Genomic DNA, 25,506 nt, shown 5'->3' with positions numbered 1-25,506 from the left:
TATATATGGCTCTGTGTGTTTGTGTTTGTTCGTGTGTGTGCGTGTGTTGATCTGCTCCTACATAAAGCACACTAACACACATGAGAATCTGCTGTTGAAGTTGATTCCCTGTAGCCAGACAACAGTGCCTTGGCAACCTCTCAACACAACCCTTGTTGACCCAGTGCAGCTATCATGACACGTCGTCCTCTTTGTGCAACGACTTCAGGCTCTTGCTTGACATTTAGAGGAAATGGAGAAAACCCTGCACGTTATCTAGCACAAGTACATCTCTGGTACTGCAACGTTCTGCTAGTGACAAAATCGACAACTCACAAATGCATTACTTTCCCTTATTTTCATTCTACCCATGTTTTTTCTCCCTACAGGTCTCTTGTAGTACACTCCACACTCCTGGTGGATGGCTATATATGGCTAAGGAGGTAGAGCGGGTCGTCCACTATAACACAGAAAGTCAGTGGTTTGATCCCTGGCTCTCCCAGGTGTCCTTTGACGAGACACTGAACCCCAAATTGCTCCTGACGGCCGTGCTGGCAGTGTGTGAATGATGTGTGATAGAGAAAGTGCTGCAGATGGACTGAATGAATGTGTGTGTGTGTGAATGGGTGAATGGCAAAACAGGCCTTTGAGAGCCCCCCCCCCCGCCCCCTCACTCCATGCAGGTGTTCTGACCAGCCAGTAGGAGCCACTAGCGCAGCAACAAGGACATGAACCTGTCTTTACCACAACCTGGAGCACTATCAAATGTGTATTGTGGGATCAAGCCGCGAGCCACAGGTATCTGTAATAGTGCTGGTAACTGGATCTCTGTGAGGCTGAAGCTTATACGGATTGTGTTGCCTGTTTCATCTGCACGTCTCGTTGCTGGCAGTGGCCCCTGACTCATGATGAGCTTATTCCTCGAGGTACAATCAGTGATCTAAAAGTAAATTCAGAGGTTGTGCCAACACCAACATTTAGATACAGAACCGGAACATGAGTTCGTGACAAGTTTTTTAATCCATAAGACAAAGTTTGCTGAGCTCTCCCACTGGTAGTCAAAAGTCTTATTTTGAGCTTGTGAAATGATGTTCACAAATAATTTCACAGTCTATACTTATATACTTATATACTTATATAGACTACGTACGTACTGGAGGAGTCAGGGTTTTATACTGCAGCCGGGCACCAGGTGGCGATGAAGATGGTTTGGCTTTTGGAGAACTGTCTTGTGGTACATCTTTCTACTCAGTCCATGACCAGGACCAAGTGTCACAACTGTAGAAACTATTGATTTGTTGATCCATTCTTCACCATCTGGGAACAGAAATGGATTATTGATTTGAAAACTTATTATGGCTACAGCACGATTGTAATCTACCATTCTATTCAGCTTTGAAATGTAAAAAACAAACCCAAAAACAATAGACATTTCATTATAAAATCACAATAAAAAACTAGCACCTCTGCTAAGGTCCAACAGTCCCCTTAATCAAACCACATTTAAATTCATTAGATCCAGATTTAGATTCTCATAAATATCAGTTCCCTTAACTTGCCAGAATTTTTTCCCATAAAGATCCACTCTCTGAGAAATCAAAGTAAAGGGAGGAAATCTCACAATGTTAAATACTCTGATAAAAAAATTCCTGTATTTAATTTAGTGGGTTCTTCTTTGGGTCATGCCCCACAACACTTTAATGGAAGTCGCGTGAGTAGTTTTTGCGTGACACTGCTTAAAAACAAACAAACGGATAGGGGTGAAAACATAACCTTCTTGTCAGAGGTACAAATTGTAGTACCTGTAGTATTTCACCACAAACCTGCTATTGTCATAAATAGTCTTAAGCTCGTTTGGATTTGTACCAAATTGACAGAAGGTGTCTCTAATATTGTAAAAAATTAATTTCACACAAAATAAATAATATGTTATGCTTCATTGTACATTCATGCAAAACAAAACAAGCAGCTGAACACATAATAAGAGTCTTTCTCTTGGCGTCTTTTATGTTTTTTCCTGAGAACACACTGCAGCCTCAGTGTGTCGTGATAATATCCTGCCTTCTATCGTCGGGGGTGGAAGAATCACACAATCACCTCGAGGGCTCTGGAAGCTCTCGTGCATTAATCAAATCCACTTTTAAGCCCAGGATATGTTAATCCGTCCATATCAAAGACTGTCTTCTCTCCTTCACTGCGCCCTTTGAGCTTTCTAATGAAACCAATTCATTTACACACAGACAACACAAGACTGCGTCCAACGTCACAGGACTTCACTGTGAAGTGGCCATTCCACACAATGAATAAGAAAATAACAAAGCTTTATTTCAGAGGGGAGTCTCAGCTTATTCAATTATTCCAGCACCTGATCTGCTTTTCCTCCTTTTTCTCTGTTGAGTGATTGACGAGTCAGAGAACACAGGCCTATGATCGAACAACGAACCCTACACCTTTTGTTTTTCCGTAATATAAAATAAATGAATGCAACTATAAGACCAGAAATGAAGCCAAAATATCCGAACCATGAAGGCTGCCATGTTTCTCATTTGGAGCCAGAGTCTGTGTGGAAGTGATCAAGGGATGGAGCCGTCGTCTGACTCTCGACCAATCGAGAGTCAGTCTCAGCTGTCATCCTGATGCTTTGCTTTCTTTTTATTGCATCAGATAACTAATTAAAACCAAACACTTGAACAAACATCAGTGTGATTAGAAATATATCTTTTAGAAAAATGTATTAAATGTGTACTTTAGATTTTTTAAGGAGGAGGTTTAGGATATTATATCCAGCCAGCCACCAGAAAACTAAAATGTTGTATGCCTCCGCCAACCAGTGACGTTCCAGTCGCTCCAGGGGTTTCCAGTTTGCTTTCACAGCAATATGAGGTCACTGTGACCTTGACCTTTGACCATCAAAATCTAATCATTCCATCTTTAATTCCAAGTGAACATTTGTATCAAATATGAATAAATTCTCTCAAGGTGTTTTTGAGATACCATGTTCATAAGAATGGCACAGACAGACAATCGGAAAACAGCATTTAAAATGAAAAGTTATTAGAAAAATCTTCGTATTTTATCATAAAAACATTCCAAGAACCATGGAAATAAGTTACACCAACCCAGAACAGTTACTAACGAGGTTGAGAAATATTTCAAAATAGAGAGAGAACAACAAAACACACATAACAGAAGGTTTAAAACTTTATCATAGGGTTCAACATACCTGATTTTATTGGCTTTTGACAAGCACTTTATTTTGAAAATTGGTTTTCCGTGCTTGTGTAGTTGGTCAAATGACATTTGTCCACTGCCTTGTTCTAAATCTGTTGTACTTGCACCACCGAACCTTTATCTAACACACATCAGATGACTCCTGCTGAGGGGAAGCTTGTGTTTTCATTTAGCTCCAGCAGCAAAAAATCCTACAGTACGAGAAGTATCTGAGTGTATCCACAAGGAAAATAAAACTTTATTCCTCTTCATTTATAGGTGGAATAAAGTTATGCTCTCTGTGTGTTATATCATTCATCTTGTCCCTACAAGATAATGAACTCATGTGCACAGTGTGATATTTCTATTGCACACAGTAAAAAAACATAAACCATATGCTTTGAGTCTTCTCTCTTTTTATTAAGGAAACTCTTCCGCTGAATTGCAAGTCTCTGCATAATGAACGTGCTTGAAGAAGACTGTACCTGAACCAGGTACAGTCGCTGCTTCTAAGCAGATTGTATCAAGGACACGGTGACTATTAATAAACCTTTAGAATAACTGTCTATGAATGAGGGCACCACGTCAGACACCGCTGTTTATTCAGTTTCATTCAGTTTTATTCGTGCAGCACCATCATCTCATGGCTCTTTACATCCCAAGGTCGAGACCTCACAATATCATACAGAGAGGAGCAGTTCTCATAGTGAGCAGGTTGTTGAGCAACAGTGGAGAGAAAAAAAACGTTTCAGCTTCAAATTCATTTTGTTCAACTGAGAACTAAAGGATCTTTTTCAAGTGGATTCATCTTCTGTCAAAGTTACGCACAACTTAAAAATGTTCAAACTTAAAAACGAGTGTCCCATATCCGGAGGTAGTGGCCGCAGGTTCGTTTCTGATCCAGCTCTTTGCTGCACGTCTTCACCAAGTAGTGTGAAGAGAAGCCCAGCCAACACGACAGAAAATGAGTGAGTATTCGGTTGTATTTGTGTTGTGTTGCGAGTATTTGGTTGTATTTGTGTTGTGTTGCGAGTATTTGGTTGTGTATTAGGTTGGATTTGGTTGTGTTGTGAGTATTTGGTTGTATTGTGGGCCTAGCATTAGCCTCGTGCATATAATTAGCCTGCAAATTCAGGTCATCTGACTAAATTAATTGAGAAACAGGCTAATGTAATGTTAGCTAGCTATATAAGAAGCTAGCTTTGTCCTTTTCAGATCAACAAACGCCACAGTGAAGAAAATATATTGATGTGAGAATGAAGCTAGCATGTTATATAGCTAGCTAACATGATGTTAGTCTGTTTGTGTAATTAATGAAGTGTAGTTGGTCAGAAGACTTGAGTTGGCAGAGTAAAGTGTACCAGACGTGTTCGTCACTTCTTAGTATCACCTGGAAACACTTCTGTTGGGTTGTAAGTATTTGGTTTCGTTGTGAGTATTTGCTTGTGTTGTGAGTGTTTAGTTGTGTTGTGGGTATTTCCTTGTGTTGTGAGGGTTTAGTTGTGTTGTGGGTATTTGCTTGTGTTGTGAGGGTTTAGTTGTGTTGTGGGTATTCGCTTGTGTTGTGAGTATTTGGTTGTGTATTGTGAGTATTTGGTTGTATTGTGAGTATTTGCTTGTATTGTGAGTGATTAGTTGTGTTGTGAGTATTTGCTTGTGCTGTGAGTATCAAGCTGAGTATATGGTTGTGAGTATTTGCTTGTGTTGTGAGTGATTAGTTGTATTGTGAGTATTTGCTTGTGCTGTGAGTATTAAGTTGTGAGTATTTGGTTGTGAGTATTTGCTTGTGTTGTGAGTTTTTGGTTGTGATGTGAGTATCAAGCTGTGAGTATTTGGTTTGAGTATTTGTTTGTATTGTGAGTGATTAGTTGTATTGTGAGTATATGCTTGTGTTGTGAGTATTTGCTTGTGTTGTGAGTTTTTGGTTGTGTTGTGAGTATTTGCAGAGCATTTTGTATTTGCGATGAATGTGTTGCCAAATTGATGCAGATGTTTTCTCCATTTGCACGTTTCCTTCACAGCGTGCTGAGCTCTCAGCCAACGTATTAACAGCTTCTCTCCCTCGTCATGGTCACATTAGCAGGGCTGTTCGTGGCCTGCATGTTGAGTCCATACTCCAACTCCTTCTGTCTACATGTTGGGATGTGAGTGTCGCTTTAAGACGGACAGGAGGAAAATATGACTCTGCTGGCTGCAGAGCATTCTCACATGACCGGGAAACTTATTCACACAGCTTGTATTATCAAAGACATGGTGGATGAAAGCAGTCGCCTGTGTTCACTGTCCTGTGAGGAATCTCTAACGAATGCTGAATTTATAACTCAGCTGTCAAAACCGCATCTTGGACGTAGTAGGAGAAGATCAGCGGCTCTGATGTCAGCGGTCGGGAGGCTGTGTAACTCTGGCAGTAGGTAAATGTGCAGGTCCCTGAGGGCCAATGTCTATTTATAAAGGCACTTTGTGTCCTAACTTTAGTATCCAGCGCTCGGCCCGACTCTGGTCTGAATATGGACTCGCATTCTGACACTGAGGAGCCATAACGAGCAGCCTCGAGTTGTAGCAGATCACTATCGCCTGATGCTTTGTCTCCACATTTATTCAACTGCGCTGCAAGGCCTCAGCCAAGCAGTTCATCACATTTATATAAGTTATTTAAGCACTTTCCATTGGCGGATCTTCTACAGAAGCTAAAGCAAGTTCCTGGTCTTTGCAGAAATACTCCCACCACCGAAGTTTAATTGGGCTTCCGGGAAAGAGAATAGAATTAGCGACCTTGAATTAAGGGGTGATGCATTAAGCTACTGTCAGCTGACGGTCAGTGAGCTGAGCCGCTTATCTTGGCGTTGCTGGATTTTATTTTTAACCTGACAACGCCTGACAGGCCCCAGGGTACCGGGGGAAGACCGCGGAGTGCGGAGGATGACTGACAGTGAGCGAACATGAGAAAGTGAGGGGTGGAGGTGCAAGGCCGAGGAGAAATGCACAGTATTAAGATGTAATTTGAGGAGGATTGTGTCAACAGAAGGGGAAGGATGGTCTTGTTTGTCTTTGGTAACGGGGGGGGGGGGTGTTGATGTGTTGACGTGTGAGCGGAGATGCAGGCGGTGAAATCAGAAACATCCTCTGGAAGAGCGAGAGCAGAAAGATTGATGGGAAAGAGGAAGTTGTGGAAAAATGTACGAGACGACCTGAGGAATGTGAACCAGTGAAAACACCACGACATTTTGTCTCTGAGTATTTGGCCATTATCTACATTTAGTCATTTTCTCTGACTTGGCACATGTCAGGCACCTTAGCTCCCATCTGAGTATTCCAGCAGGGTTTAATCACTGTGGCTGAGGATTGTGTTGTTACCAAGTGACCAGATGAAAACAACATGTAGCTGGCCTAATTCCTCCCGGCAGGAAGCACCAGCGAAGGAAAAAAAATATAGTCGGGCGCAGCTGCAGCTGATTATAGTGAGACAACCTTTGTCCTGCAGCTTTTCTCTTCCTGTAAGGTTGGATTTGTTTAAATGACGACAGAGTGTAGTCTGGTCAAAGATTTATTTATATTCCGTTATAAACCAGTTCATGACCTGTTCGGCTCACTTGTACAAACATTTATCTGTGAGGAAACACGCAGAGTATCGAACGAAAACATACACACCGTACAATTCCATGTGAAAACAAAGGATAGTTATTTTAACATTAAAGTTTTACTCATTGCAGTGAACTCAGAGGTTAAACATGCTTCATTAAGGAAAAAGGCAATAGTGGAAAGTAACTAAGTACATTTACTCTAGTACTTCTCCAGAACGCTGCTGCTACACTGGCTTCCCTCCTAAAAGGTGCTTTATAAAATAAACTTAACTTACTTTACATTCTTTCCTACGTTTCAGAAGGAAATATAAAGCTGTTTCTCCAGTGCATGTATTTGACAACTATTTTACATTACAACTTTACAATTATCTTATTTATTATTTTTAAAATATCATTATAATGGATTATACCAGATGCTGGTTAAGTTATATTTCACATTTATACATCAATAGTGATAAATCAGTAATGGTATACTGGCAGAGGCTTCCCTACTTTTTCATACTTGAGTCTATACTTTTACTTTTTTCTTAATGCAACTCTTTCTGGGAGATGAGCATTTTTTACAGCTTGGAAGTTTTATTTTATATTAATAAACCAAAGACCCATTTAGATGGATATATATACCATATCTCAGAAAATAATCAATTCCCCTTGACAAAGATATTTAGCTATTTTAAAATGTACATCTTATACATTAACCATTTAAGCAAAAACCTCTACTGCTGTTTTTTGTCCACTTCCAGAAACTTAAATCTAAATTTTTAACAACAATAACAAACGATCAATTAATCTGTACATCTGTCCCACTGTAATTAATCTGTAGATCTGCAGTCTGTGTGTTGTCATATTATGTTCTCATGTCGTTGCCTTGCCTCACCTCTGTGTGTCCTGTGAACGAGACACTAACATCAAACCATTTAGTGAAGATGTGGCTCCTCCCTCAGATCCCAGGTCTCACTGACGGGGTGACTTTGACAATGTCATCACAACCTACAGGAAACCGTTATTTCGACAATCAGATGTCGTCACCTGTTCTGTCTCAACCAACTTAACCCTGTGAGAAGCTTGGAAATGGTGTATTGCGTTCCTACACGTTATCTGCTGACAGGGAAATGAGTCACTGTTGCAGAAGAAGCAAAAAAAGCTTACGGCACAAACAGGGAAATGTGCACTTTTAAGTAAATTCTGCTTGTAGCAGCTTTAACCCAGGTGGGAATCTGTGCACCACGTAAACAGCTCTGAAATGTGGTGTTGCGACTGAGCCAGGCCTACATTTAGACGGTGAGTCAAAGCTCGTGTCCCCAGCTCTGTGTAATTTAGTCTGCCTGTTTAGACATTAACAGTGAGTGTAGAGGTGGCAACATCGCCGTCAGCACAACCACAAGATCCTTGTCGGAGAAAAAGCACCGTCGTACACAATGTAAGTTCCTAAATACGAGTTAGCTGAGGGATGAGGTCATCACTGACCAGGAACAAAGAGAAGCACTCTTGACTCTTTGCCAGTAATTTTTATTTTGAGATATTTTGTAGAACAGGGGAACCAATGATTACAAAAAAAAGTCCATAAGTGTCCTACATGCTACACCTTAACCTAATTCATCATGCTTGCCTGGAAAAAGTACATAGAAATTTAACAAAAAACGTACAATTAAAACTGATGTACATTATACTCACCATTAACTTTACTTTTAATGTACCTTTCTCTTGCTTCCATGCACGCATTTTTTTACATTACATTGAGATAAAAAAATTAAGACTTTTAGGCGCTTCTTGAAACCATAAAGCAGTTTTTCCACTAAAAACAGAACGCACCTTTAAATAAAACAAATAATGAACAGAGAGAATGATTTCCATTGGGACAAAATTGATGGAAAACAGAAAGCCTTGACTTCTTTTTAGAACATAAGATGAATTTGCATCCTACCATAAAACAAAAAGGAACACTTGCACGCCGATATAGTGCCGAAATGAAAATGGAAGTCTGTCCAACTCTTCAATCTTCAATAATCACATTGAAACAACACATTTTTTTTGATAAAATAAATATCGCACATCTGCTAGAAATAAATAATGATTACTGAAACACCTCACTATGTTAAATGCTAAAGTGAGACAGATTTCATCTACGCGACCACTTCATTTCATGGCATGAGGATGGTCATGTGTGTAAAGCACTAGTGCGGCTTCGAGTGTCTCTCGCGGCTGTTACCTTGAGGTAGATAACACATTTACATTAACGCCTACGATAATGGTTGCTGCTGGCATCATGTGTCAGATTTACAGTATGAAAGGGTTTAATAAGGAAGCTTTTCTTTGGGGGAAATGGTATAAAGTCAAAAGTGAAAAAAAAAAAAAAGACACCTCATCCACCTTTCCCCCCCCGTGCGTATCCAATTCCAGGACAGGTTGTTTGAAAGCACTTGAAAAGCCTACAGCAATGTTAACGTCTAGCATCCTTCTTTGTGTTACATCCGAACCTCGTTTCTTAAATCCTCTCCTCCATCCTTCTTCGAACTACTTGACTTCTCTCCTGCTCTGTTCATCTACAGTACTTAAGTGTGCGAGTGACTTGCCAGTTTAGCAATGAGGGTGTGGACGTTAACCCATGAAGGCCTGGTGGTCAAGGCTCAGAGTGATGACCAGATACTCTTTAAATATAATAAATCACCCCTCAAATCTTAAAAAAAAAAAAAAAAAAAAACTAACAAAAAATAATTAAAAGTAACCATAATTAAAAAAAGGTATGAAATGATTCAAGTACAATAATATACCATATTATTAAAAAACATAAGAACAAAACGGTCTAGATTTTGCGCTGTGAGGAAGGATATATTTCTTTAATTAAGATGCTTGAAGATGCTGCTGTATGTTTTGTGGGCAATCTGTGGGGAGCATTTGACAGCGCAGGGGGTGAGGGACGCCTGGATGGATTTCAGAGGCAAGTCATCGGTGCTGTCAAAGCCAGGCAGGGCCAGAGAGTCCAGCTGCATATTAAACACTATCTCTGTGTTCCTGCCGAGGAAGCTCTCGTCCAGGTCTCTCCCCTCCGAGGGCTCCGTCTCAGGGCCGGCCACAGTGTCTCCGACCCCCTCTTCCTTCCGGCTGAACAGACGGTCCAGGTAGCTGGTGTAAGTGCTCTCCTTCTGGAAGTGGTCCTCTTTGCGAATGTCCCAGCACGCTTCGTCGATCAAACAGCCGTTCTCCTCCACCCTCTCCCCAGAGCCGAAGCTCTCCCAGGGGTGAGAAGGCCAGGGGCCGTCCCCGCCGACGACTCCCGAACCTCCTCCTCCCAACTGGGCGAGGTTTACCAGGCACTTCTCCTCCTTCTCCTGACTTATGGACTTGGACATGGAGCCTGAGCGGGGGGCCTCCAGCAGAGAGACGGAAGTGTTGAGCTCGTTCAGGAGACCCACTTCACTGAGCAGGGCCACCTCCTGACAGGGCTCGGGCTGCAGGCTCAGTTTGATGGTGCTGGCAATAAAGGAGTCAAAGTCAAAGCCTTGGTTCTGCTGGCTTTGAGGTTTATCCGTCTGGTGTTTCTCCTGCTCACTGTCCTTCTCCACCGGACTCTGGGTCTTCTCGGCCTCCTGCAGTGCGATCTGGGCCTTCACCAACCCGTTCTTCTCGCACTTGCTCTTAGCCTTACGGTCCGCCTTCTCCTTGCTCTGCTGCTCCTTCCAGTTGGAGAGGTCGATGATGAGTTTGGGCTCATAGTAGTGGTTGACTTCACTGTCCCTCCAGATAAGGTTATCCAGGTAGGAGGGGGACACCGCCTTGTAGTTACAGGTGTGGCTACACTGCAAGTCACAGTATTTGTTCTCGTGGTGGTCGTCCTGCCAGGATCGCTCTGGCGGGAACACACTGGAGTAGTCGTAGGACGGCTCATCCAGGAACTTCTCCCGATCTCCATCAGCATATTTACGAGGATCAACCTGCAAAGATACAACAGCCCAGATTAAAAAAAATATGAAAAAAAGTTATAGGAAATAGAGGACAAACTAATTTTTTTGAAACGAGTATAGAGAAGATTTCCCAAAAAGTCCAAAACACACCTGGACCTCCTCCTCATCTGTTACATCAGAGAGTGCCCTGGGGTCGACCTGAACTTCATCTGGGTCATGGGTGCTGTGCAAGTGCCAGTCAGCCTCTGACAGCTGGCTCTCATGATACCTGATGAGTGAGTAAGAAAGAGACTCTTTAAGTACACAGACTCACTAAACACACAAAATTACACAAAAAAAAGGCTCCAGTACAGGATCCAACTATGCAAACAAACCATTAAAGTCATCAAGAAAGAGAAAAAACTTGTTCTGGTCAGGTGGCCTGTGTGTCCATATGGTCACTGCTTAGTAGAGCGTAATATTTTACACACAAGAAAAATATATCACTTTGAGTCTAAAAAGTGGAAACAGAGAGCAGTAGAGGGAAAAGTGAGCAGACATACCTGTCCCAGGTGTGGCTGTGGCTCTGGTCCATGAGCAGGATATCATCTACTTCATCCTCAATGTGGAACGGGTGCAGAGATACAGGTTCGTCCAGGGGGAAGGAGTAGTCGGCCATATAAGGGTGTGCAAGGGCCTCCTCCGCAGTCAGACGATCCATAGGGTTAAAGGTCAGGATCTTCTCCAGGAAATCGAGGGCTGGCGAGAGAAGAGAGGGAGGACAATGAGATAACTGAAAAACACGAGATGTGATATTTGACAGACTTTTGTGTGAGTTCATAAATACTTCATTGGTATGCGAGTATCCCTGAATAAATAAATAAGCGGAACTCACCATGTGGACTGACGTCAGGCAGCAGCTTGGCCAGTGGCGTGTGAGGGTTGGACATGTCGCTGCGGATGAAGACGGGGATGACACTGTGGAGCTCCTGCCGGTCTTCCTCCCGCAGCACAGGGATGGACTCGAGGATCAGCTGCATCTGCTCAAGTTCGTGGGCTCCTGCAACAAAAACCATCAAGCACTTTCTTACTAACAGAATTAAACAACATCCAGCTTGTGCATGACTGAGTTAGTTAGATTTGAGCCAAGCTGAGCGTGGCAGATCATGAGAACAGAGATGTTATTTGCCCTGTGTTCAGCTCAGGGCAGTTTCAACAAACAAGAACAGTCTGTCTCCTCCAGCTGGATTTGCAAATGAAAGGAATAAAGGACAGCAAAGGCTGATTCTCCGGTCTGTTCTGAAGTAAAGACACATTGCCTCAGAGTACGACCATAAGCCTCGTCAGACAAGTCAGTCAACTTCTTTGCTTTTAACACTGCTTGCCTGTATGTTTGATAATGAGGCAGGCACAGGAGAAAGAATCAACATTTACCTGCAAAGAGGGTTTTCCCTGTGAGCATCTCAGAAAATATGCAGCCAGCGGCCCACATGTCGATGGCTTTGGTGTAGTTGTTTGGAGAGAGCAGCAGGCGAGGAGATCTGTACCACTTGGTGACCAGACCTTCAGAGAGATGACCCTGTGGTAAAAGGAGTCGAGACACAGTCAGTGGTACTCTGGTTAAAGAAAGAATGAACTAAAGCCACAATTGTCCAAAAAACAACCCACGTGTATTAACTGTTGTGTCATCATGTTTGGTTCATTCCCACTAAAGAGGCCCTGACCTCCACTGGTTTCCTCAGTAATAGATAAGTGTTAAACATTACTTTATGTGGCTTCACGTTTGCCATCCAACACTGCTGCTAACACGAGTCCCACAGCAAACAATGCCTGCCGGTGTGTGCATAACTCCCCAACTACTGTGCCGTCTCCTTGACGAACCCAGGCTGTGCTGGTCACGTGCATAACACAGCGAGATGGCAAAGACCCCGGAGAGAAAGAAACAGATGAAAGGGGGGGGGAGACCAGACACGTGTAGGCCTTGTCAGCAGTCTGAGAGAGCGGGATAATCCCCTACTACCACACACTGACACACCAATGACACCAATTTGCACTCCACTCTCACACAGTGCTCGACTATTCACAGGGACAGAGGACACTGAACACAAAGAAAACTGACCTGTGGGAGTGTGGGGGGGGGGGGGGGGGGGGGGGGGGGGGGGGGTGTATGTGTACACACTGGGACACTGGGGGAGGGGAGGTGGTAAAACAACACCCTCACTGCCTTGGTCTTTTATGCACTGGTAGTTTGTGGTGAGACCAAAATGGTCATCTCACCACTAAGCCAGGCTCCTGTTTCGGCCCTAATTTAGCTGCAAATACTTGATGTCACCCTATCCTGGAGTGTGTCATTGCTCTGCATGCCCTTGTTTTGATAGGTCTATAAATGACATGCCATATAGACTGCACACACAACTACATCCTTCAGGTAACCAGGGTATCCGTTTGTCTGAGTCTAGCAGCGGGTTTCATCAAGAAAACTTGCACAGAGGACGAGGGCAGTAAGATGGTCGCGTCACACACAGGTGGATCAACACTCCTGGCTACAACCTGCTGGGCTGTCTAGCACCCACTCTGACAAATGGCTAGTAAATAGTTTGACTTTCTCCATTGTGGTGGAGAAATTTGTGCAACCAGCTTTGCAGAGTATTGCAACAGAGATATGATTAGGTCTGGTTTAAGAGTGTGGGGTCGCTGCATAAGGCCAAGTGCAGGATGGACTCTGAACTAAAAGAAGCAGATTAGAGTTTGCCTAGAAGCTGTGGACAAAGTGCATTTTCAGCCTGCTTTTTCCTTTAACTGATTTTCAAAGTGGGCCAAACATCACAAAGACAGACACAGGCATTAAATCATCAGCCATCTCGATGCCTGAGGCAACAGTTGGCGAACCTGATCTAGGTTAGATCAGGCTGACATTTAATGAGTCATACCAGGCTCCCACAGTGCATCAGGTTTAGTCACAGCAACCTTTCGCATGTCGGACCAGGTGCGAGTAAAGGTAGCTGGTGTTGAGTCAGTGAGAGCTGTGCTGCTTCACAGAAGGTGGGACTGAAGATGACAATGATAAATTTCCAGAACCACCCACACATTCGTGAAATCATTTTACAGGAAACATGACACTATAAAAAGAGAGACATGTGGCGCTTCACTGTAGTCTCACAACACATTGGACATATGGACCTTATTAATCCAGTTTATGTAAATGGTTTGTATTTATATAGCGCTTTTCTAGTCTTGATGACCACTCAAAGCTCTTTACAGTACAGATTGCCATTCACACACATTCATACAGTGCATCTATTAGCAGCACATGTGTGATCTCCATTAATTGCAGCTACTTCTGGTTCTTAAAAGCAGAACCATCTTCTCAGGCTTGAAAAAAAAAAAAAGAGTGATACCAACTCTCTGAATTTCATCATGTTGACTCAACAGCGTCTCTCTGGTTGGATCCTGTGAAGACTGGTGCCAGACAGGCTGAATAATTGGGTCAAATATGTATGTGTGTGTATGTGTGTGTGTGTGTGTGTGTGTGTGTGTGTGTGTCTGCAGTTGTGGTTTGCAGTAGTGTGTTGTGCAGGATACTTATGTGGCACAAAGGACCTCTGTGAACCCCTTTAACATTCCTGAAAACTTTAGCATCGCAAATGACTGAATGCTACACAGCCAGCAGCAAATACGAAGACTCTTGACTGTAGGATCTCAACGTTTATATTAGTACAACTATTCTGACATACAGTAGCAGGAAAACTGAATGTTTAACATCAACAAATTATCAGTTATGTCCCTAATAACTTTGGCTTAAGGTCTAGAGTTAGATCTTAACCTTATATCTGGTCTAAGTAGTCAATTATTTGACTATCAGATGTGACCTGATGTGAAAACTAATCCAAGCAGATGCAACATTACTTAGTGAAGACGCACATTATACGTGTTACACTATCCTGGAGTAGTTTACAGTCTCAGCTGCCCTCATTTATAACTAAAAACAGCTTGCTTAGGCACCACCAATGCTAAGCTAAATACTGGAGTGTTATACCCACAATATTCTGTAAACGTTATCCTTCAAATAAGGCCCCTGGCAAGGCTCCCACAACAAGACAAAGAGTTGGCTGGGAAAGGGAGGGTAAGTTAGAGTGCACGTGAATTCCTGTCATTCTTGATCCTGGGCCACCATGAGGGCTGGCCCTTAAAACAAAGCCATGCAGGATTAATCAAAGCTTGTAGGGAATCACGAAGAGTTGTGTTTTTAAGCCCCGTAATATAAAAAGTTGGGATTTTAGGAGGAAGAGGTGGGATCAATGCCTTTGTGCGTACACCGCTGGTACCATGTCAGAAACTCAGGTTCACTGGCAAAGAGCGCCTCTTTATTTAGAAACAACGTTATTCAAATAACATGCACTCATGCCACCCAGCTGCTCCTGCTCACCCTGTCTACTGGAAGTAGAGGGTGGTTATGAGCAGATTTGCCCCCAGTGATTTTGTCCAAACCAACACTGAAACCAACTGTTTTTTTATGCCTATACACTTCACTGGGTGCCACAGTGTCATGTGGGGTGTTCACTTTCTAAACAAGCCTCATTTGGTCAGAGACACACTGAAGCGCGCGCGCGCACACACACACACACACACACACACACACACACACACACACACACACACACACACACACACACACACACACACACACACACACACACACACACACACACACACACACACACACACACACACACACACACACAAGTGCCATGAGAAAAGTGGTTGGCAGAAATCTCAGTGCACCCCCCACATCACTATTGTTATCACAGTAGAGACAGATAAAACACAACAATGCTGTTTTGAAAGGAAAGGAGGGTCAGAGCCTGTTAAAGTCAGTCTGACTACAGTGTTTGTATCCTTGACAAAACCTCAGGCAGCACTAGTCTGCTGCAGCACGTCAGCAGACAATAGGCCAACACGAGAGAGCTGACCCCGGCAAAGCAGCTTTTCAATACCCACTTACCAGCATATTTACCAATCAAGAAAAAGTGCTTATTGGAGGGAAAGTAGCCCACATGGCAAACACTGAGGCAAGGGAGGAGTGCAGCAACTATGGGTGAGTGGCTACGTGGACCAAAATGTGAGAGACACTCACTTCTTCCCTTGTTTTCCTCCTCTCATTGCAGAGACCTATTGTCTCCCCCTAAGATGTGACTAATATGATGATATACAAGTCAGAGAAGAAAATGTGACGAGCCTGCTTGTGGTGGTGATCTAGAAATGAGCAGTTCTGGTAAACAAGTGTGCGTAAGTCTGTCTCAGAGTGATGTAAGACGTGGAGGGATCCTGTCTGTGTAGGGGATATGAATGAGGCTGTGCCAGCCAGAGGGATCACATCACGTGAGCCACTTCAGACCCACCGATGACTAATCCGAGACACGTGTAAGCATCTGACTGAGCGAGAGAGTGAGTGAGAGCTAGACCTAGATTTCCTCACATCACACAACCATATGGCCTTTGAGTGGAATTTGCTCATCCTGTTACAGAGGGCTTGCCACCTGGCTACAATTAGACGTTATCCACACTTCTCATACTACGATAAAAGCAACATACTTTATTGATACCACTACACTGCTTTACAAAATGCATTTCTATTGTGTTAACATCTGGCTTTTAAGGCCCAGGTTTACGTTATGCTGGCACTTGATAAGAAACGAAGAAAAAGTCTTGTAACAGCCAAAGTAGACCTAGTTGTCTTGATACGGCAAGGTATGTGCTTGAAATTGGTTAACAACCTCAATGCATATATAACGGAGGGAAGTATTCATGCTTGTATATAAATAAATTGTCAATGTTTTAATCCAGTGTTTCCAAAAAGGCTCTGCTGCTTCAACATCATCGTTAAAAACCGGAGACAAGCTCAAGACTGAACCATTTCGGTTCGGCACACAGTCCGTTTCAAATATTTATTGTTTTCTTAATTCACCTGGGAATGTGGATTATCTTCATCTTTGTTAAGCCACATTATCACGAGCCCACTCATTTGTATATTTAGACATGGAGTTGAGCCCATTTCCAGATCCGATTGTACACACCGTTAGATCCCAGGGTTGTGCTTTCCACAGACTCTTTTCTCCTGAGAAGGGAAACAGAGACGGAGCCTCACGGAACTACGTCTCTTCTTGTTTACGTTCCTACTGTGGAACTGCGTCATTCTGGGAAACGCTGTATTATTAGGCAACAACGTAAACATCTCGTGTCAAAGCACTCTTCTTTAGAGACAGAAACTGTGCAAACAAAGTTATCTTTGCCCTTCCAAAAAAAACCTGAATATGTTCAGGTTTAACCAAGTTAAACATGAAACCACCTGAGAATCACACTCCAAATTTCCCATGAAAACACAGGCTGATTTCAACAGATACCCAGAAGCACATCCTACCTTGTGAGAGTAATGGGGGTCCATGATGCGGGCCAGTCCAAAGTCCCCAATCTTCAGTACCAAGTCTTCTGTGTTGACAAACAGGTTGGCAGGCTTGAGGTCACGGTGCAGCACATTGGCAGAGTGGATGTACTTAAGGCCTCTGAGAAGCTGGTACATGAAGAGCCTGGCGTGGTCCTCGGACAGAAGGCCCCTCTCCAGCAGCTGACACAGGTCTGTCTCCATGTACTCTTGCACTATGTAGACTGAGTTCACCTCTGTCAGGGACACCACGTCCTCCGTAAGCCTGCGACCGTTGGGGCCCAGTGTCTCAAACACCTGGTGACAAAAAACAGGGAAGGGTCAGCAGTGAAAGTCAGTTTTCAAATTGAAAATGAAGAAACCCATTTATCTTCCATCGACCACTTGCAATTTACCTTGACAATGTTGTCGTGGTCCAGGCGTCTGATGATCTTGATTTCCCGCAGGGCATGCTTCACACTCTGGGGGTCGGTCAGGATAATTTTCTTCACAGCCACACGCTTGTCACAGTCCGTGTCGACTGCAGAGAACACAAGGCCGTTCCCCCCGTAGCCCAGAGGCTTCAAGTCCATGTAGCGGGAACCCAGGTCAAAGCCGTGGATGTTCATCAGCGACTCAAACTTCTCTGCCATGATGACTGTGTTTGGGCTTACACACCAAGCGTCTGCTATCTCTAACCTTTTGGTCGCCGGCCTGTTTCAAGTTCCAACTTTAACACCAGCACAGGAATTTATTGGACAATTCCCCTGCTGCTTCAGTGGCAGAGCTAACCGACCCTTGTACAGATGGCTGCTGCTGAGTCCCCCCCCCCCTATCTGGCCGTCACTGTCAGATGTGGGGCACTAAAGTGTAGTGAAACTTTCCTTCCATCTTGAATACGGGGGAGAAATTATAAAAGGCTGTGTAGATATCTTTAAATGAGCAGTTTCTTATGTAGACTAGTGTTTATAAACTGCAATGGAATGGACTTTGAGGCAAATTAAAAAAGCACCGAGACTATGTTAAACTATAAAAGCTCGCAGTTGCATCCTCACAGTGCAAATACATTCAGTGTATGACTGGTCCTGAGCAGCATCGTGTGAAATGTGCCTTAAATGCACCTTTATTTCCTCCACTAAATTAGTTTCTCTATACTTATGAGTGTGATCTTCCTGTGTAGTCTCCTGATCTGTAGAACTGAAATGAGTCTGGCCTTGAAGTCTTCAGAGTCAGTTTACACCCTCAATGATCGGGTGGCTCCAGCTCGCCACAGTCACAATCAAAGCTATCCTCCATTTTACTTCGGTATAACCTGAAAGACAAGGGGGGGGGGGGGGGGGGGCAGCAAAGGAAAGATGGGTGTGAGAAGGATTCCAGTGTGAGTTTAAAGTCCATCATCTAACAACAGGATACATCCACTAAAAAGCCACCTTCCCTTCCGGCTCGGGAGTAAACGGTAATGGAAACGAACCCCTCCCCCGCCGGGTTCCGCCGCTTGCTAGTCCGGTTTCTGGGTATCGTCAAATTGAGAGATAATCCACAGAGGCTCAGCTAATTTCACATCCAGGATCCTTCTTTAATCAACACGTTACAACACTAAACCAGCTGCAAGTCACAGCTTGACTCCATTCCGCGTATTTGTGGTTTCGCGTGTGTCCGGCGGAAAGAAAAAAAAAGCCCTGGAAAGGAAGCACAACGGCGGCGTGACACGCTGCTGACAGACCCCCGTCTACCTCCATTTATCACAGCCCCACGGTCCCCTGAAAACACACACACACACACACAACACCCGCGTGTACGTGGGACTCAAACCCGCCAACACGCGGTGGATCTAATGAATATAAAACCCGGTAAAAGGGTGAAACCGGGCGGCAGCGCGAACAAAGGAGCGGTTGTTGGCGGAGGCTTCTGACTACGTGGTGCGGGCTCCGGTCGCTTAGCGGCACAAAGCCGACGTCGGTTGAAGCGTTGAGAAACGGCCGTTAATCCACAGAGAGACGAACGACACAGACAGAGATCGACGGGTGAGCGGTGACTTACAGTCCGAGTCCGTCGCATTGGTTACTTTGAGTGTTTAATCAAACCCGGACCAGGTTTGACTGAGCTCCGCCGCCTGAGCTCTGCGGGTCCTCATCGCCATTAGGCTCCGATACCACTGCCCCTGACGTCACGGCGCTGCCTTCACGGGAAACTCCGCGGAGAGCCCTTCACTGACCGCTGTAATTTACTGTGAGCGATCTATGATTAATCACTTATCATATCAATTACATTGTGTGTGATATTTCTATGTTGTATTATTATTATTATTCTAATTATTATAAAGAAGTCGATTCCGTTTTATCCTGCACCGGCCGCTGTAATTTACTCTAATGCTGAGGGATCTACGATTAATAACTTATCATATAAATTACATTATGTTTTATATCTTTATGTTGTATTTTTACATTATTATTATCACTATAAACAATTCGATTAAGTTTGATCACTTTTGAGGCATTATTATCAGTGTATTATTTATCTCCACATGTGAGTAACACTCAACATATTAGTAACATACTTAACATATGAGTAACACACCAAGTAACACACTCAACTTATGAGTAACACGCCAAGTAACACACTCAACATATAAGTAACACACCAAGTAACACACTCAACATATGAGTAACACACTTAACATATGAGTAACACACTCAACATATGAGTACCACACCAAGTAACACAACCAACATATGAGTAACACACCCAACATATGAGTAACACACTCAACATATGAGTGACACACTTAACATATGAGTAACACACTCAACATATGAGTACCACACCAAGTAACACACCCAACATATGAGTGACACACTCAACACATGAGTAACACACTCAACATATAAGTAGCACAACATATTAAGTAGTCACGTGACATATAAGTACACAACACGGTACGCAGTCAAGGCACAGTAGAGAGGATACGAATAGATCAGACCGGATTAGTGCAAAAATAGATTCAGCAGTGCAAAAATACTTAATGGAAATTAATGATAAATACATTTGTACTCTAGGTTTCATTCACTTTAGCCACCAATCAGAAGTACTTTGTCTATTTACAACAATTACATTGAAACTGTATTACTGAAATTATGTTTTTTAGATTTTATATATATATATTTAAAATATTTATTTAGACAAACTCAGTTCTGACTTACTTTGAACTATGTGGGTTTCTGACAGCCCTGTGTAATACAATAATGTGTTCAATCAGTAACATGCGGCACCACAGAGCTTGATGGTGTTACAATTTATACGATTGCGAGATGATCGAGCGGTACTTGAACGCAGCAGGAGTCATTCAAAAGATGTGTCTGGGGTTCGAAGCGGCGGATCACGTGACAGCGGTCGATTCAAAATGCAAGTAAAGTGTTGACAGGACTGTGCACAACACGATAACATCATCCCAGCGATGTTTGCAGTAAACAGGGATGTTATGTTCATCTCCAGGTACAGACACAGCACATTTTAAACACAGCTCAGCGCAGACACTGCAAACCCTAAAGTATAGTCATAGACAGACATAGGCCTATTTCTGAAAAACAAACATGACAGAATTATTTTTGCTGTCACTTGTATTTTGTGATGAGGAATAGATGAGTCATTTAGAATGACCTCCATTGCCTTTCCAATTGCAAAACATTGTTTATCTTCCCTGAAATAGAGATTTCAGTGGTTTTATTTCTTCTCTAGTTATTATTTCCCAAATTCACAAACAGAAAATTCAGACCTGTCAACTACTGTTGCTTTATCTCGGTTGTGCGGTCACTAATAAATGATTTGGTTCAGATTCTTGGCTATAGATCCTATGTTTCTCTGCATTTGTCATCCATGCATGTTTACATACAGAAGGTGGTGTTTGCGTCCTCTTCGCAAAGAGCCTGTTGTTTTCCCGGGTTTCCAATTCGTTTGCCTTTAATCGGTATTAGCGTTGTTTTCCGATGGCATCGCACAGCATCGCATTATTCAGTGGGAAGGATCCCTCTGACGGGTCGCTCGCTGCGGCTTGAGGATTTAGAAAGTCCATCTGGTGCATCCCTGTCCTCCAACACGTCCAAAACAACAACAACAACACCTCAAAACAAGAGGAGATCAGCGGGGACGCACTGATTATCTCACTCCTCCGCTCAGATCCCTCCTTCAGACATGCGGCCGGTACGTGTGGATGCTGTGGATGGATGCAGGGCTGTGCGGTGGGATGCGGGGCGGGCGGGCGGGCGGGCGACAGCATCACAGCCGCAGCAGTCTACATCAGCATCCGCAGGGCAGACCATGTGAGGAGCCATGTGCCCGAGAATGCAGATTCCTCCTCACACGGGCCGGGGTGGGCTCTGCGATGGAGAGCAGCAGCCACTGCATGCGGACCGGAGCAGATGCGACAGACTCTGGGATGCATGTGAAGCCCACACCTCACATTCTTGCTTTCAGTTCATGTCGTGGTTTATAATGATATTTTCCCTCATGCATCAACCCAAAGACATTAAGTTATTCAATATCTTATTATGATCCTTCTCATAGTTCGATTTGAAAGAGGCTTTGATGTATTGTTTTCTGTTTGTTAACATAGAAGTTTGTATTGTTTTAAAAAAAAGAAAGAAATTGTCTAAGTTTCCTCAAACACAGAGTTTTCTATTCTATTCACAAAGAACGTTTTGAAGGCTTATTCATGCTAAAAATAAGCCTTTGTTTTGCTCCTCCGGGCTCCTGGAAGAAAGTATATAGCTGCAGACTGATTGTATCTTTGCTCTGAGGCCCCTGAGCTGAGGAGACAGACTCTGGGATGCATGTAAAGGCCACATCTCACACTTTGATTTTCAGTTCATTTCGTGGTTTATAATGATATTTTCCCTCATGCATCAACCCAAAGACATTAAGTTATTGAATATCTTAATAGGACCTCTCTCATATATAGATTTCAAAGAGAAAAAAACAAATTGAGAAGCATTCAAGGAAGCTTTTATGTACTTCTTTCTCTTTGTTGACATATGACTATTTTGAGTTTCTATAGTTTTTAAAAAGAAAGACATTATGAACGTTTCTATGAACACAATGTTTTTGTTTCGAAGGCTTATTCATGCTAAAAATAAGCCTTTGTTTTGATCCTCCGGGCTCCTGGAAGAAAGTGCTGCAGACTGATTGTTTCTTTGCTCTGAGGCCCCCTTGCTCGAGCCGATTAGACAATTCGAACACCGTGTCCTGCTGCTGTAGCCGAGGGATCCGCTGCCAACCTCTCTCACAGCCAAGATTCACTGCATCCTCCACAAATCAGAAACTCAGAGAGACAAACTTTCATTCCATCACGGAGTGCACGCTCTTTGCAGGAATGCTCCCTCTCGCTGACCTCTTGTTCTCTTTCATAAGACTTGCTGATGACGGGCTACATCAATGATTAAATATTAGATTTGTAGACAACATATTGGCACTTGCTGAGTGCTCTTTCACCTCCGCTGTAAAGCCACACACCATGTATCACCCTATCTGTTATATTAATAACCAGATAGAGATAATCAGCTCACATTTAGATTCAGAGACGACAGCTTAAAACAAATAACCCTTCTGTCACAAACAATTACAAACAATGCGTTTCCACTAGGGTCTGCTGCAGGGCCCCGTCTGTTACACCATGAGACAAACAGCTGATTAAACCAAACACATTTGAGCAAGATTCTACAGTGGACCGACACTTACACTGCTGAGTTACTGTTACTGTATAAAACACTGTGTGGTCCCAGAGAAAACAAACACTGTTTCAATCCAGGAGAGCACATAGCATCCCCTGAGTCCCCGATGAAGTTATGAACGTGCTGTTATGACCCTCTCTCTCTCACACACACACACACACATACTCACTTACACAGGTGTTCTGTATGTTTCACCTCCTCTCCTTATACATTTCTCAGTCTCAAGCCCACACATCCTCAGCATCACCGACACGTCAGATTCACTTCCCCTTGTTCTTGAACGTAAAATGAAATCATGCCACTTACTGAGGCCAGAATTCTCCAGAGACCCCCGGAGGAACATAGTATACAGAGTTCAGCAGTCCATTCAGGAGAATCTCTACTATATCCAACAGTGCAAGTCTGACAGTGCAGACAGGTGGAGCGAGGTGTCAGTGCACACAGTCCAGAGTCTCCCTGCACTTGTGTGTGTACGTGCGCGTGTGTTCTCAAAGCCTTCAGGAGTGTGTTGTCCTATTCCATGTGCCACTGGTTGTGAGGTGGAGCTCCATGGAGAGCTAATATAGGCCCAGCCGGGAGAGAGAGGCGGAGACTGCTCTGTGTATGGTTTGGCCTGTCAGTGTGCCAGATCCCCTACCTCCTTGTGTGTCTCTCTCTCTCTCTCTTTCCCCTCTCTCTTTCTTTCTTTCCTCTGTCATTTTTAGATATTGCTCTTTCATTACTTTCTCTTCATGTTTTTGTCGTCAGTCGGTTGCAAGCAGACAGACAGCGCTAATCTCCTTCAGCCCGGAAGAGACCTTTGCAAATCCAGGCCTTGTGATTCAGGATTCTTATCTTGTATTTTTTTACATCAAAGGATTACACAGTCATATAATGGATTACGGAAACCCGGCCAAACAATTGAACAAAGGGAAAAAGAAATGTCCATCCAGCTAAAAATAAAGCTGAAAATGGTCATATTATGGGACATACACACAGTATTGTTGGTTTATTATATCGGCTCCTTTCCATTTGTTGGTTGGTTGCTTTGTTTGTTTGTTTATTAGCAAGTTTACACAAAAACTACTGAACAGATTACCAGGAAAGTCAGTGTAAGGTTTGTAATGGTCATGGGGAAACCATTACATTTTGGTTCAGATCCTAATCGAGGGGGGGCGAATTCAGCATTTTTTAAAAACCTTTTGTTTACCATTTTCCTAGGGAATAATTCATGACTCTTGATTAAAACAATCAGGTACAGGTACATGAATACAACTGATATTTATTAGTGTTTAAATTGTGGTTCAGCTTGATTGATTTAAGGGGATTGTTGGGCCTTGCTGGATCAATGTTGTGCAAAAACAGTGCAGACAATATATGTGCATGCAGTATGTGCGTTTATGTGCGAGAGCTTCATCCTCTGAAGGGAATTCTTTGGGTTTTATTGCTCTCCGTATATTGGTCAGCATTAGCAGGGGGTTCGTGAAGTTGTGCTTTGCCAGCGAAGAGTCAGCACTGATTCCTCTGGAGAACAATACCTGTTTTCTTCCGATACCCTACAAATCCAATTTTTTTCTCCCTGAGACCCACATCTCTTATTAGACTCAGAACACCACGTGGGGTCTGCCACTTCGCTACCTGCCAGACTCATCCCTCTAGCACGACTCCCGCCCCCGTCTGGATGTGCTTGTCGGGTGGCAGATTGCAGGCGTCTCAACAGACCTCCGTGTTTGCACTGTGAGGAAATGTGTGCGTGTGAATTTGTTTGATATTCAAACCAGACTGCTGCGGGGTCTGGATGGGCTGTGTGTTATCAAAATATCTGAATGGACGTGTGAGGAAATGAGGGCAAAGCTGTGGGTTTGTGTCTATATTTTCCATGTCATCTCACTGCTGTCTCATTATTGCTTCAAAATGGACTGATGGTCTGTGATGCCTGCAGCAGCTTGTGTGTTTGTTTAGGCTTTGCTGCTGGTAATCACCTGTATGACACTCACACGACAGCCTGTATGGGCCATGCTGGCGGTCAGCTTAAAACCACTGTTAATAAATGAATGATTACCTTAATTATTGCATTGCGAGGTCATTACACAACATTGACATGCTCAGCAGTCAGAATGGCCAATACTGATCTCTGCTGTTTTCCACACAGGGTCTGCTGTTACACTGTGTCTCAGTGGACCCCACAGGCAAGGTGCAGACCAGATCTAGACAGGACAAGAAGTCCTCGTTGATTTTAGTCGCCATCTGACCCTTCCAGGGGCCGTGTTATCTATACACACCCTGTTCGCATAGGTTACCATGCAATTACGGAATTTCACAGCACTGTGAGAGAGGCCCACACAGAGAAAGTGTTGGTACATTTCCCGACAGTGATTATGTCTCCAGTACAGGGGGGCAAATGGGTTTATGTAACATCACCTTTTAGTGGTCTGATCTGTCGGTGATAACTCTTAGGACTATCTTGAAATGCTCTGACAGTCTACTGTCTCCTGTACGATTGCTCCATTTCTAAACCTCTCCCTCAAACCCGTAAACTCCGGCTGAACTGGATGTCTCATCTCGCTGCTCTCTGTTCCCGGATGTTTCTGTCCACCTGCGTCAGCACCGAGGGTGTGCATGTGCCGCTGCTCAAAGGTAAAGCGAGATTAGAGTACGATGAAACAAATCTGTCCACACTCCTGCATGGCAATTATGCCTGTGTGAAGGACAGATGGGTCCTCATTCATTCAGCT

At 43.5% G+C, this 25,506-nt stretch overlaps 1 protein-coding gene across 3 annotated transcripts; it reads right to left on the bottom strand.

Moving 5' to 3' along the window:
* Positions 1-8,263: 8,263 nt before the first annotated feature.
* Positions 8,264-23,329, bottom strand: mapk6 (mitogen-activated protein kinase 6). Of its 3 annotated transcripts, none has more exons than XM_034572958.1 (8): positions 23,099-23,329; positions 17,486-18,381; positions 17,070-17,387; positions 12,086-12,230; positions 11,547-11,711; positions 11,215-11,410; positions 10,823-10,940; positions 8,264-10,702 (listed from the first exon to the last, which is right to left on the bottom strand). In XM_034572958.1, exons 2-8 carry the CDS (start codon positions 17,720-17,722, stop codon positions 9,608-9,610), a joined length of 2,274 nt encoding a protein of 757 aa, XP_034428849.1. In that variant the 5' UTR covers positions 17,723-18,381; positions 23,099-23,329; the 3' UTR covers positions 8,264-9,607. The 3 variants fall into 3 exon arrangements, with proteins under 3 accessions (XP_034428849.1, XP_034428857.1, XP_034428839.1); XM_034572966.1 differs by lacking the exon at positions 23,099-23,329 and adding an exon at positions 20,959-21,485; XM_034572948.1 differs by lacking the exon at positions 23,099-23,329 and adding an exon at positions 19,110-19,260.
* Between the last annotated feature and the right edge of the window lie 2,177 nt (positions 23,330-25,506).

The sequence above is a fragment of the Hippoglossus hippoglossus genome, chromosome 3 (genome assembly GCF_009819705.1).
Source record: "Hippoglossus hippoglossus isolate fHipHip1 chromosome 3, fHipHip1.pri, whole genome shotgun sequence".
NCBI classification, from domain to species: domain Eukaryota; kingdom Metazoa; phylum Chordata; class Actinopteri; order Pleuronectiformes; family Pleuronectidae; genus Hippoglossus; species Hippoglossus hippoglossus.
This window is presented reverse-complemented; position numbering and strand designations above follow the sequence as displayed.